The sequence below is a fragment of the Lipotes vexillifer genome, unplaced genomic scaffold, assembly GCF_000442215.2.
Source record: "Lipotes vexillifer unplaced genomic scaffold, Lipotes_vexillifer_v1.1 scaffold91, whole genome shotgun sequence".
Taxonomy (NCBI): Eukaryota; Metazoa; Chordata; class Mammalia; order Artiodactyla; family Lipotidae; genus Lipotes; species Lipotes vexillifer.
This window is the reverse complement of record NW_006777583.1, coordinates 5,230,193-5,245,524: the sequence shown is the minus strand read 5'-3', so window position 1 is coordinate 5,245,524 and position 15,332 is coordinate 5,230,193. Positions and strand designations below refer to the sequence as shown.

Genomic DNA, 15,332 nt, shown 5'->3' with positions numbered 1-15,332 from the left:
TTCCCTACAAAAATTCACAAAACATTTGTCTCTCAGTATTCAAGGGGGATTTCAGGAGCATCCTTTGCAGATGCTCAGGTTCCTTATACAAAATGGCATATTTGCGTATAATCTGTACACATTCTCCCTTATACTTTAAATCATTTCGAGATCATTTATGATACCTAACACAATGTAAAGGCTACATAAATAGTTGCTGGTACACGGCAAATTAAAGTTTTGCTTTTTGGAACTGTCTGGAATTTTTTTCTCCAAATATTTTCCATCACATTTGGATGAATCTGAGGGAGGATGCAGAACCCATAGATATGGAGGGGGTACTGTAGTTCCTAGGCAACAATGAACAATTGTTGTATATAGAAATATATATGGAACCACATATGTTACTTCAGTAATGTCCTTTTATTTCTTTTGTTAGTGGAATTTCTGTGCTTTATTGAAGGATTCTCTGGAGAACCCTGAAAAGAAATGAATTTTAGATTTGCTTTTAAATGTGGACTGATTTTTTTTTTTTAACCTACCATATTGGTTGTTTTCCTCAAAAAGTCACTGAATGCCCATGCAGAAAGATCTATCATAGAATATCGGTACAGAAAGTTTTGGGGTTTTCTTTGTTTTGGTATTAATGTTGCTTCCTTCCCATTCTCAAGGTAATCAATATACCTTTGTCATGTGCTGTGGAAGAACTAAGAGGTATACAGTTGACTCTTGAACAACATGAGTTTGAACTGCAGCAGTCCACTTATCCGTGGACTTTTTTTAGTAAATACATACTATACTACTATACATCCTGCAGTTGGTTGAATCTGCCTTGTATACATAGATTTTTGACTGTGCAGTGTGGGCGCCCCAACCCCATCGTTTTTAAGGTTTAGGTGTACTTATTTCGTATTATGATACATGTTAAGCATTTCACGGTGAGTTGTTAGGATTAAAAATTTAAATGCCACAGGTTTTTAATTTGGTTTTTTTTTTTTTTTTGGCGGTACATGGGCCTCTCACTGTTGTGGCCTCTCCTGTTGCGGAGCACAGGCTCCGGACGCACAGGCTTGGCGGCCATGGCTCACAGGCCCAGCCACTCCATGGCATGTGGGATCCTCCCGGACTGGGGCACAAACCCGTGTCCGCTGCATCGGCAGGCGGACTCTCAACCACTGCGCCACCAGGGAAGCCCCTTAATTTGGTATTTGGCCACAGAAATTTAAATGTTTACATGTATTTGACATTTTGTCACATGTTATGTTAATATATAGAACGACCTTATCTTCAGACCACAATCTTGGTCATTGTTAACTCAGGTAATGTATATGTGGATAGATAATTGAAGAATCACTAAGTATTTTTTAAATACAGTTATGTGTAAGGATTGGGTGATTATTTATGAAAGTGAGGTGTGTTGGAATTTATTTCTTTTTGTCAATGAAGAGGTGGAAACTACTCTGATCTAAGATTTTGGTGATAAGTGGCTTTCACAAAAGTGTCATGTCATGGGTACAAAAGTAAGTGCAAGATAGGTTAATCACTAGAAGTTATTTGAGGTAAGGATAGCATAGAACCAGGGATTCCTCCAAAGGAAGTTGTAAGGGAAAAGTGATGGGGATTTTTGAGTTTCACAGGTGAACATCTCTGTTTATGATCACTCGGAATGAGGAAAGATCTGTTTTATAAGAGTGCCGTATAGAATTTAATTAAATTTCAGAGATGGGCAAGGATATTATAGTGTCATCCACTTGCATATGGTAGCTAAAACCTGAGGAGCAGAGGACCTTGCCTAGAGTCCAAGTCTAAATGGAAAAGTTAGGGTAATGAGGACATACACTTAAGAGAAATGAGCAGAGGTTATCTCTACTAACGGTATACCATGAAGAGTTGGAGAGGTAGGTAACCAGAGGAGTACCAAGTAATTAAGGCATTACTTTTAGAAATTTGTGGATAGAAGAAAAGGTGAAAGAATGCTGTGTTCTATGTTAATGTTAGAGTTTTGACATTTTGTATTGCTTATATTCAGTAATCTGAAAGGACTTGGTTGATGTCAATATATATTAGGTTGAACCATGTAAAACTGCCATCAATCAATCATTTTAACCAAAAAAACTCAGCAATTTCATATGGTCCAACTTTAAAGCTTTGTAGCAAATCTGATGATCTCTTCCCATTTAAGCAATAGAAAACATAAACAAAAGTAGTCTTTTTGTCACTTTTCTAGATTAAACTAGAACTCACACCTTCTGGCTTCATAGAGCTGTACCCTACATTACTTTCACAAAATAAATGTCAAAAGAAAAAGTAATGCTGGGGATTCTGGGAAGATAGCAGTGGTGTCAGAAGGCATGAATTTCCACAAAAATATAGTCAACTAGAAAGCAAAACCAAAACCCCATGATCAGTATACTTATAACAGAACTTAGATGACAAGTATCCTGAAACCTAAGATTCAAGTTGGTGGGAATACCCACCAATGACCACAGGATCTGCGTCGTATTAGCAAATGTGCTGAAAAAAATAAACAGTAGGATTGGCATCTGATAGGACTGAGAAAGGGAGAACCTGGAAATAGCTAACAGGTATTCACTGGAAAGTACAGTGGGCCAATTTAAGAATAGTAGCTGAAATTGAGAGTGTTTGATTCTCTCCAATAGCAGGCGATTACAATATATCTGCATAAGGAGGACTTAAGGGACTGGAGCAGTCTAGCCCCTGAGAACTCTCAAACAGACTCAGTCTCCCTTCTAAGACAAGATCCCACACTGAAGAGGAACTTCTGGAAGTGAAACACATTTAAGCAGGGAAAGGAAGGAAAAAGAAGGACCAGGTCAAAATGGAGAGGAACAACCTGGAAAGCTCAGAAAGCAGACCTCCGGGACTTCCCTGGTGGCGCAGTGGTTAAGAATCCACCTGCCAGTGCAGGGGACATGGCTTTGAGCCCTGGTCTGGAAAGATCCCACATGCCACTGAGCAACTAAGCCCATGCACCACAACTACTGAGCCTGTGCTCTAGAGCCCATGAGCCACAACTACTGAGGCCACGCGCCCCAACTACTGAAGCCCGCATGCCTAGAGCCTGTACTCTGCAACTAGAGAAAGCCCACGTGCAGCAACGAAGACCCAGTGCAGCCATAAATAAATAAAATGTTAATTGTTATAAAAAAGAAAGAGGGGCTTCCCTGGTGGCACAGTGGTTGAGAGTCCCCCTGCCGATGCAGGGGACGCGGGTTCGTGCCCTGGTCTGGGAAGATCCCACATGCCGCGGAGTGGCTGGGCCCGTGAGCCATGGCTGCTGAGCCTGCGCGTCCGGAGCCTGTGTTCCGCAACGGGAGAGGCCACAACAGTGAGAGGCCCGCGTACCGCAAAAAAATAATAATAATAAAAATAAAGAAAGGAAGCAGACCTCCATATTGTTCAACACTATACAAAAAACAACAGTAGAGGGAGCACTGTGGAGTTAGAAAAACTACACTAACTCATTTCATTCTAAAAGTTGAGGAAAACTGATTTCATATACAAGTAAGCAACAGAGAAGTATCAAGGTCAAATCCTGCACAGTGTTATAAGGAAGCAAAATAAACAGTAATATCCCTAAAGACAATGAAAGCATACCAGAGAAAATGCCTACAAGCAGGTCAGTAACTGATTTATTATGTCAAAACAAGTGTCAAAGATGATACAAGACACGAAAGAAAAACATAAATCAGCAATAGTAAAACTCGAAGTGACAGAGCTCAGGAAAAGAATTACAGGTTAAATTTCAGAAATGGAGACTAAACTAGATGGAATATAAGAGCAAATAAACAACAGGTAATGGCTGAAGAAAAATAGAAGGAAAAAAGAATTTTCAAAATCAAAATGATATACCTAGGAATAAACATACCTAAAGAGGTAAAAGACCTGTACTCTGAAAACTGTAAGAAACCAATGAAAGAAATTGAAGACAACACAAACAGAAAGATATACTGTGTTCTTGGATTGGAATAATCAGTGTTAAAATGACTGTGCTACCCAAGGCAATCTACAGATTCAATGCAATCTCTGTAAAATTTCCAATGGCATTTTTCACAGAACTAAAACAAATATTTTTAAATTCTGTATGGAAACATAAAAGACCCTGAATAGCCAAAACAATCTTGAGAAAGAAGAACAGAGCTGGAGGAATCACACTCCCTGCCTTCAGACTATACTGTGAAGCTACAGTCATCAAAACAGTACGGTATTGCCCAAAAAACAGATACATAGATCAATGGAATAGGATAGAGAGCCCAGAAATAAACCCACGCACTTATGGTCAAGCAGTCCACTACAAAGGGGACAAGAATATACAATGGAGAAAAGACAGGGTCTTCAGTAGGTTGTGCTGGGAAAACTGGACAGCTACATGTAAAAGAATGAAATTAGAACATTCACTAACACCATACACAAAAATAAACTCAAAATATATTAAAAACCTAAATGTAAGACTGGATAGTATAAAATTCCTAGAGGAAAACATAGGCAGAACACTCTTTGACATAAATATGCAGCAATATTTTTTTGGGTCAGTCTTCTAGAATAAAGGAAATAAAAGCAAAAACAAACAAATGAGACCTAATTAAACTTAAAAGCTTTTGCATAGCAAAGGAAACCATCCACAAAACAAAAATACAACCTACTGAATGGGAGAATATATTTGCAAATGGTATGACCAATAAGGGATTAGTATCCAACGTATATAAATAGCTCATACAACTCAACATCAAAAAAACAAACAACCCAGTTGTAAGGTGCGCAGAACTGAAAAGACATTTTTCCAAAGAGGAAGTACAGATGGCCAACAGGCACATGAAAAGATCCTCAACATCAGTAATCATCAGGGAAATGCAAATCAGAACCACAGTGAGATATCACCTCACACCTGTCAGAATGGCTGTCATCAAAAAGAACACAAATTACGAATGTTGGCAAGCATGTGGAGAAGAGGGAACCCTTGTATACTGTTGGTAGGAATGTAAATTGGTGCAGCCACTGTGGAAAACAATATGGAGGTTTCTCAAAAAACTAAAGATAGAACTACCTTATGACCCAGCAATTCCACTCCTGGGTATACGTCTGAAGAAAACAAAAAAAAACTCGTTTGAAAAGATACGTGCACCCCTGTGTTCATAGCAGCATTATTTACAGCTGCCAAGATATGGAAGCAACCTAAGTATTCATCAACAGATAAATGCATAGAAGATGTGTGTACACACACACACACACACACACACACACACACACACCCACACACACACACACACACACACACACACACTGGAATACTACTCAGCCATAAAAAGGAAAGAAATTTTGCCGTTTGCAGCAACATAGATGGACTTGGAGGGCATTATGCTAAGTGAAATGAGTTAGAGAAAGACAAATACTGTATGATATAACTTTACACGGAATCTAAAAAGTACAACAAACTAGTGAATATAACAGAAAAGAAGCAGACCCACAGATATAGGGAACAAACTAGTGGTTTCCAGTTTGGAGGTGGGGGGACAGTATGGGGTGGAGGAGTGAGATATACAGACTGAAGGATGCAAGATAGGCTGAAGGATGTGTTGTACAACATGGGGAACATAGCCAATATTTAGTAATAACTGTAAATGGAAAGTAACCTTTAAAAATTGTATAAAAATTTTTTTAACTTAAAAAAAATGTTAAGCAGCATCTGGTTGCTCAGGCTCGGGGATGGGACGGGGGGGGTAGAATGAAATGTAAAAAGAATTTGAGAAAATGACAAATACTGAGTATGAACAAAGGAGAGTAAACATAGAAATAGGAGTCCCTGAAGAAGAAAACCAAAGCAAAGGAACAAAACAAATACTTAAAATTATAACTCAAGGGAAATTTCTTCTAAAAAGATTTGAAAAAATCTTTTTCAAAAATGTACCAAGATCCTGAGAATACCGACCCAGTGTAATAATCACCGAGACACATTCTGGTAAGATTACTGGATGTGAAATAAAAAGAAAAATCCTTTGGACATCTAGGGGAAAAAGGACATGGCTTAGGAAATTAGGTTACCATCAAAGTTGAGCAGCAAAGATACAAAGAAAGTGTGAGATAAGGATTTTATATACTACAAAACTGACATTTAATCAGGGCACAAAACTGTCAGCAGTGTGCAAGAACTCAAGAGAATGCTGTTCCCATGAACCCTCCCTACAAAATCTCAAGTTTATAACAACCAAAATAACTAAAGAGACATCTATATAAAGACTGGTGACTTAAAAAGAAATCATTATTCTTTAAAATTTTATCCTCCTAAGCTCTAGCATTTAGCTAAAGATTGTATTTTGAAATTTTTACCCCCATGGAACTTCCATTTAAACTACCTTAATTACTTTTTTAAAATTAAAGTCACTTTCAGTTGCTAACTCCTGTTACAGAATTATATCAGGTTCTTATAGTTCTCTACTGTATCTGCTGTACTGTCCCCTCAACACTCACATCTTATTTTTGTTTCTTTTGCCTGCAGAGTCCTAATTATTACTCTGCACCTAGTTAAGTCCTAATTTGTTCCTCATTTTTTTTTTCCAGAAAGCCTCTCCTGACCAAAAGCCTAGGCTAAACTAATGCCCCATCTTTGTGCTACAGACCTTGTCAGATGCATTTTCCCCATCTATATTCTTATCTATTCAGGTATGTTTGCTTATTGAGGGGAGAGATCATATTAATCTTCATAATTCCACACCTTGTGCATTTCCTAGCACATAATAGACACTCAGGGATTGTTTGCTGAAATAAACTAAATTGTTGTCCAGAGCCCTTTTCCTAATTTAAAATGTTCCAAAGAGTAAAATCTATGTTCACTCATAGTTAAACTATCAGGAGCTAAACACAAATTATTATATCCTTATCACAGGAAATTCACATTAAAATGCACACTGATTTCTGTTGTTTCTGAAATTATGTTAGAACCTTACTCAGCCTTAATAATGAGTTGATATTTAAGCATGAACTTTTTTTTTTTTTGCGGTACGTGGGCCTCTCACTGTTGTGGCCTCTCCCGTTGTGGAGCAGACTCCGGACGCGCATGCTCAGCGGCCATGGCTCACGGGCCCAGCCACTCCACGGCGTGTGGGATCCTCCCGGACCGGGGCACGAACCCGTGTCCCCTGCATCGGCAGGCGGACTCTCAACCACTGTGCCACCAGGGAAGCCCAGCATGAACTATTTTTAAATAATTTAATAAGTGTAACTAATGTCTATTGAGTACATATATCAAGCACTTACACTTGATGTGTACTGTCTCATTTTATTTTTCCCAGCAGCTTCAAGAAGTTTAAGTCCTATTATTTTCTGTATTTACAAACAAGGACACAGTTTGAGAAAAGTTATTTGTATTTATAGCCAAAATTCAAACCTAGATCTCAGTAGAGCCCCTACTCTTAATTACCACACTGTATTGCCTGAAGGAGAAATATAAGTGATATTTATTCTTGTTCTAGCTGGTGTCCCAAATAGTATCTATCAACTAACCATTCTGATAGATATTTTTAAGGTCTATGTGAAGCCCAGAAAATTTGTCTTAAAATTTGATTGTAGACAAGGAAAATTGAATATGTTAACCTGCAAATACTGTTTTGTTTTCTAAAAAGAAAACTATCAGAAGTCACTTTGACACTGTGATCTTTTGTTTCAGTATCTTCAGGAATTTTTTAAGTACTAAAAATGTTTCAGTAGAAACAGACTAACTGAAACATTGAACAATGAATCCTTTAAGACACAAGGTTGTAAGGACATTAGGTTTCAATTATGCTACATTTTTGCTACTTCATTTGGCTGCAAGTGACTTTACAGAGGTCTCACCCAGCCTGAAATTCAGTACCTCTGAGAGTTTTCAGATGTGGTAATGGTCAAAAAAAATCCAACCGTGCATGTCATTTACTCAAGAAGAATGCACCAACTATCTCTATTATTAGACGTTTTTATTTGAGGCTGTGCGTGTAAAATTTTGTTAGGAGAAATTCTGTCTTTAATTATGAATAAATGAGAAAATTGATATTTTTACTAATGTAATTTCTTGGATAAACCTTCAAAAGCTGTTTGTAAAAACAAAAGTTTCTTAGTTATAAAAAGCTGGGAACAAAAATTCTGTTATTCCTCCAGAGGAAAGACATGCTCTTCATAAAGATCTCACTAATTGACTAATTTATGAGAATTAGAAGGGGTTTAGGGAAGCTTTCTTCAGTTCTGAAGACAAATAATTTGAAATGGCTGGCTCATTGGCACCCAGAAAAATGCAGATTAATCTGGATACCATTAAAAATGAATCACCATAATTTTCTTCTTTCTTGCAGTTTATATATGTGAATCAGTCCTTTGCCCCCTCCCCAGACCAGGAAGTTGGAACCCTCTATGAGGTAAAACATTACTGCTTTATTTTCTTCATGGAATATGCTCATCTGTGTATAGTATGATCATTAACTCACATCATTTAAAGAGATGATAAGCCATTCTTAATTATCAAGAAAAGAGATTACTTTCTTGTTCTCTGTTATATCTCTAACACCTTGAACTTAGTTGGATCTCAATAAATTATACAGTGATTGAAGAATTAAATAATGAATAACACAAACAGAAGATGACTATGAAATATGACCAGAAAGTAAGATCTCCTTTTTTACCTACATGTAGTATCTTCTACATTGTTTTTATAATCAGTAATCCAGATCTCCCTCCAAGAAATTGAAAAGGAGACTATGTAGGAATGACTTTATTCAGCATTCTTAGAGCACCATTACTAGAAAATAGTACATACATGATAGTCAGATGTAGAGAAGGGACAAGGTTAAAATGTTTGCTTATCTATGCTCAAGGTGCTTAAAGGACAAGTTTTATTGAACATTATGATTACTAATATGTGTCCAATAGTAGCTTGCATATGTTGAAAGAACTAGCCTTATAGATACTTATACATGTATGAGGATGTTTATGATCAGTATAACATTTTTTTTCTTAGTTTCATCTAAGAATAACAAAAATTGAGTTTAATGTATTGCCGTTTTTCTTTTTGTAGTGTTTTGGCAGTGACGGTAAACTGGTCCTACATTACTGCAAATCTCAGGCATGGGGATGAGCTACGAGGAAAAGATATTGATAACTTAAAATGAATCTTCACAAAGCAAACAGCTCTGAAAAGTTTTGATCGTGTGGCAAGAGACTTGTGGATGTGATCTCTTCAGCATGCATCTACTGTGACCCATGTCTATACATTTAAAATATCCACAGAGTACATGGACTCACAAAAATGTGATTTGTATTAAAACACAAATCAGCATAAAAGATTGACATTAGGGTTTACCCATTACTACAACTATTGCTCCAGAGCTGCCTCCAAAGTGTTGAAAAGGAGACTATATAAAGCTGCTTTTGTACCACTTCTCAAAATGACTGAAACTGTTTACTTGAAAAATTAGCACTCTGCTGATTCCCACCCCCCTCTATAAAAGTCAATTTACTAAAGGATTCTTTTGGGGCTTATTCAGGGGAGTGCAATTTGTTTGACATATGTGTTTTCCCTTTTCTCATTTACATTTTTATCTACTGTGTTACCTTGTGAAACAAAGTTGCATTGACCTTCTGGCTTTATTACCTTGCATAGTCCAGTAGAGGGCAACCCAGCTGACAGAAAGAGTTAGGCAGTTTGGTTTTACCTCTTTGCCAGAAGATAATAGCTATTCCTGCTAATCTCTAGCAAACATCTAGCCAAGAGAGCACACATGTTGACACACTGGAAGATTGCTTTAGAGAAAATTCGTGGTTTCGGTTTAACTGTTTTATTGGGAAACAGAAGGAATTTTACAAATTTTGGACAAATGAGTCATCTAACTCTTTTCAATCTTATCATTTAATCATTCTTGAGTCCCAGTGGTTATAACTGTGGTATTAAACTCTTATTTTTACAGTGTCAAAAGCACTCAATGAGTAAACGAGGCAGCATCTTTCAGTTTTTTATAATGTATTTTCCAGCTTGAAAATGCTCAAAGAATAATTGGAAAATAGCTAGATTTTATGTGTATTTCATGCCATGACTAAAACCATTTTTTACTGATGCTATTAAACTGATAATTGCTTTAAATAAAATTCAGCCTTTTTTCTTCATTCTGTATTGTATTTGTAATGCAGCATTTTTTTTAAAAATTCCAATAAATTGAGTGGAATGTTCAAACAGGATCTAAGGTGTATACAAGAATTCTAAGTGTTTATTTTCAAAGGTGATGAGAATGGTATGATTTTGTCAAAGGACTTTGAACTACATTTATGTCCTTTAAGTCCCAGAATGTACTTTATGGTTAATGATCTGCCATACATTATCATTAAGGGATGCTAAGGAACAATTCAGTTTAAGGTGATGAAATCACTGTTCAGTTCTCATTTTCTGCCTGAAAACAAATTCCTAAGTCCCCTTATAATGATGTCCCTGTTTAATAAATTAATGCAGCTAGTATTAACACTGAAATAATATAGGTTGAATTGTGTAAAGGCTAAGTAAGAAATTAGTATGTATGTTGAAAGCTGGAAAGAATGTTATTTTCAAGTCAAATAAGTTGAATATGGAAAGGATCTGTTCTCTAGTTTTCTGCTCTTTCAGTTTACTGAAGGATATGAATATATTTATATGCATATATATTTAACAGATAGGAAAAATGTGTTTAACCTATGTGTATCTTATGTTTGCTGCTAAGGTTTCAAATGATAGACTATTACCTTAACAGTCAAAACTACTTGAGTTTGAATTTGTGTCATCAACTTAATTATTCTTTTCTGATGTAAACAATTTACTAACTTACTCAATGAGATTAGCTAAATATGTATACATTGTTTTTTTCACTCACAACCTTTAAGAATATGTAGGGCTTTACACGTTTTAAAACCGTATTTACATTATTCTGTGCTGACTATACAACATTTACTCATAAGCCTGGATCCCATAAGTTATTTGGTTATTAGAACCTAGAACGCAATTCACAGAATATTTTTGCAGATGTCTGGTTTAAATGAGCTTGGGGGGGGGGACTAAACCCTCAGGTTATATTTTAAGTTTTCCATATTTATGAATGAGAACATCAACATCAGTAATGCCACGCTTTATCTTACTGTGCAAAGATGACCCATTCTACATACAGTGTATATAATATTAGAATAATGTGCTTTGCATCTTTGAAGCTGCCTATGCCAAGGCCTTCACAGTGAGTTCCCCATATTTAGGGTGTAAGGTAGGCTAAGAATGTTTATCTGGAATCAAAATAAGATTGAATACTTCCTGGAATCTATGATTTCTGTAGAACTTTTAACCCCGAATGGACCTTTAATATCTACTCTGATAAGATTAGAAAACTCAAAGAGAAGTGCAGACCATGCTTTAAATTATATAGCATTAGTCAACCAGTTTAGTTGGGTGTAACCCAAAGCGGGAAAGTACAGTGTTCAGAGGTATGATAATGAAAATCACCTTTTGTGCAGCTTCTGCTTCATTTTCCAAGGATTGTAATATACTTAGTAAGCTTCTGGACTAAGAGAATTCAGCTACAGACCACATAATGGAAGGAAAGTATGAAAACATTTCAGCAGGTTTACTTTCACAAATACTATTTTCCTTCAAAATTGTCCAACCGACACTGGATTATTTGCTGTTTCCTGAACGTGCATTGTTTGTTTGTTTTTCTGTTTCCTACACCTCCACCCCTTCAAATACTACCTCTCTGCCTAATTCATTTTTTAACTTCCTTAAAGCTTATCTGAATCTCTCAAGGAGGAGATACTCTCTCCCTCATAAGAACACAGCAAACTACCACTATTACAGCAGTTACTGCGCTTACTCCCTATTTATAAGCATGTCCAACACCCTTTCATCATTGTAATATCCCTGAAAATAGGATGTTTGCGGGTTTTTTATTTGGTACCCACACACATAATACTTAGTACATTTCCTTATGCACATATAATCAGTAATTCATTATATATTGAGTATGATGTGGTTTGCAGAATGATTTAAAGCAGCAATAAAGGAAATTTGCATGTTTTTAATTTTTGTATGGCAGAAGATGAAAATGTTTGCAACATATGACAGGGTTTTGATATCCAATAATTGAAGAGCTCATTTCAGTTGATAAGAAAAAAGACTGTCTGAAAAATGGGCACAATACATTAAAATGTAATTCCAAAAAATAAAAATATAGATGGCTAATAAAGCATGAAAAGTGCTGAACATCATTAGTTATAAAAAGTACGGGTAGGACTTCCCTGGTGGCGCGGTGGTTGAGAGTCCGCCTGCCAGTGCAGGGGACACGGGTTCGTGCCCCGGTCTGGGAAGATCCCACATGCCGCGGAGTGGCTAGGCCCGTGAGCCATGGCCGCTGAGCCTGCGCGTCCGGAGCCTGTGCTCCGCAACGGGAGAGGCCATAACAGTGAGAGGCCCGCGTACCGCAAAAAAAAAAACTACAGGTAAAAACTACGAAATGCTGAGTATCACCTTTCATAGTATCAATAGTTAAAACAATTATCAGTATTGGCAACATTGTGGGGAAATAAGTCCTGTCATATTCTTGGTGAATGGAATGTGAGTTGGTACTACAACTTTAGGAAACATTTTGGCAATCTCTTTCAAAAGCCTGAAACTATAAATTTCCATTTGTTTATTCACATAGAGTGCCTACTATGTCCTCAGCATTGGAATAAGACATAAAATTCCTGTTCTCCTGGAACTTTCATTCTGATTGGAAGGTAGATTGTCAGGTACAAATTTAAATAATTCTTGAAACTTTAAGTTGATTTTTTGAAATAATAGAAAGTAAAAAGATAAAATTTGATACCAAATATTAGCTTTACCTGTCTTTTTTTTTTTTTTTTTTTTCTTGGCCGCGCTGTACAGCTTGTGGGATCTTAGTTCCCTGACCAGAGATTGAACCCAAGCTCTCGGCAGTGAGAGCGCGGAGTCCTAGCCACTGAACCGCCAGGGAATTTCCTGTATTTTCTTATATGATATGGATGAAGGAAAGATAAAACATGTATGTATATTGAGTGTGATTAGAATCTTGAGTTAGAGGAATCCTTATAAATCATAGTTCCTTCTATGTTCTCATATGGAGCAGATATACCTGAAACTTATTGGTTACTTAGTGATAGCCATAAGGAAAGCCCTATCCATTTTGAGGCGGATTTATTCTTTATAGAACTCTCTGCCCTCTGCCTTCCTCCTAAAACTATTTCTTCCCAGTTCCATTATATATCTAGATCTATGAGGCATCTTTTCCCCCTTTCCCACCTCAGTTCTCCCAAGTCTTCTACTATCTTAATCCAATTGCTTCAACTAATTATTAATCCCTCTCTAACCCACTTCCAGTCTATCAGCAAATCCTGACATCTTTACCAAAACATGTTCAGAACCCAACCATTTTTCATCTATTCTCCCACTCTAGCCAAGCCACCATTATCTTTCACTTGAACTGTAATAGCCAGCTAATTGGCTTCCCTTTATCTGCTCCCTGGCCAAAATCCCCAAGTGGCTTCCCATATCAGAGTAAAAGTTGAAGACTTTCATTGTCCTATGTGATCTGCAGTCCCCATTTCTACAGCTTACCACCCACCTCCGTGTTCATCTGATCCCATCCCAGGGCTTTTGTGCTTACCATTTCCTCCATCTGGAAACTTCCCCCAGACAATTACATTTCTCACTAACATCCTTCGATAGTCCCTGTTCAACTATCACATGACACCTCATCACCACCTTCTACCTTCTTTCTCCTGCTTTATTTTTCTCCATCGTGTATTGTATACGGTACTATGTGTCCATTTCTCCATATATACCGTATTTGTTGGGGAAGCTACCCCCAGCCCCATTAGAACATATGCCCTCTGAGGGCAGAGACTTAAGTTTTGTAAGCAGTGCCAGGCATATAGTACATGCTTGTGAAAATGTGTCAGATGGATGGATAGACCAATATTACTGAACCTCTAATAATTCTAACTCCTTTCTCTGGATATCTATCACATGTCAACGTCTGTCTTAAAATGTGATGATCATTGACCTGGGCAATGCAGAGTGCGGTAGAACTACCACCTCTGAATCTAGGTATTCTACTTATGTCAATAGAGCCTGTAATGTCAGTCACTTTGTGGGGAGGGAGGGACAGTAGTTAAGTTACAGTGTGCAATTCTGTGGGGAACAATATGGGTTTTCTTTACAGAGAAACTAGAAAGAAAGAAAAACAAAAAAAACCTTGAGAGAAACAAGTCTAGTCTGCTGCCTTTGAACACACAGCCCCAAGGATCCTTAAAACTAGCAGTTGAATTACTCTAGCCAATTACCAGTATGTTTTTGCTGAAGTCACCATTCATGTATACGCAAGGCACTGTGTACTAGGCGTAGAGAAAGGAATACAAAAATAAAATGTAAAAGGAGCCTGTCCCAAATGTCTCACTGTCAAGATAATCCACATAAGTAACTACAATACCTGCTGCAAAGTGGTAAGTGCCATAAGAAAGATACTGATTATTGCCTTAGTTGTTCAAGAGGAGATATAACTTATTTGAGAGGAAAGCATTTGAGCTAAGACCTTAAGGTAGGATCTGGACATACTGAAATGTCTTTCTAGTGTCTAGGCAGAAGGAAAAGCTTAAAGCAAAAGAATGGATTTGGTAACCACAAGAAATAGTGACTAATATAATCTGGCTGGAAGTCATTTGGTAAAGAAGAAAAGTAAAGATAAAAGATGAAAAAGGAAATGTAGAGCCAAAACACGGAGAATTTTAAATGCCAGGTTAACAAACCTAGTATGTAGGAAATAAGAGTTATTGAAAGTTTCTGACCAGGAAACATAACCAGTCTGAGCTTAAGTATAATCAGTGGATGTGAATAAAGGATCTGTACTGGGAAGGGCCATTTTAGTAATCCACCCAAAATTAGAATAGAGGCTTGAGTGGAGTAGCAATAAGAATAGAAAGGTGGAAAAACATAAAAGATATTCTGGAGGTTCTAAAAAGTTAGCTGTTGGTTGAAAAAGCTTGAGAATGAAGCGGGAAAGGGTAGGCAGTGGTGGATGAGGTTCTTGAGCTCGGGTAGCCTCATTATGGAAACTGAACCTCCAGGAAATGAAAAGCATGTTTGAAAGGAGTTTTAAATATGGTATATTTCATTTGAGGTGCTAAAAGGTATTAGAGATTACTCTCAGCATGTGAGATTAGAGAGATGTGGGAGACATCCACATAGAAGGGATCAATGAAATTGTGTTGGGGGGGTTAGAGAGGCAATGAATATGAATGTGTGAATATGGCTATATTAGGAAAGATCCTTGAGGTCTCTGAATGTCAGA

General features: G+C 37.2%; 1 protein-coding gene across 1 annotated transcript in view; it reads left to right on the top strand.

The window, feature by feature from the left end:
* ATG12 (autophagy related 12) overlaps positions 1-10,189 on the top strand; it is a 19,333-nt gene extending 9,144 nt beyond the window's left edge. Inside the window, exons 3-4 of the mRNA XM_007451216.1 lie at positions 8,319-8,381; positions 9,038-10,189. Coding sequence (XP_007451278.1) covers positions 8,319-8,381; positions 9,038-9,097 — 123 coding nt within the window. The 3' untranslated portion in view covers positions 9,098-10,189. The remainder of the gene's footprint in view (positions 1-8,318; positions 8,382-9,037) is intronic.
* The last annotated feature ends 5,143 nt before the right edge of the window (positions 10,190-15,332 follow it).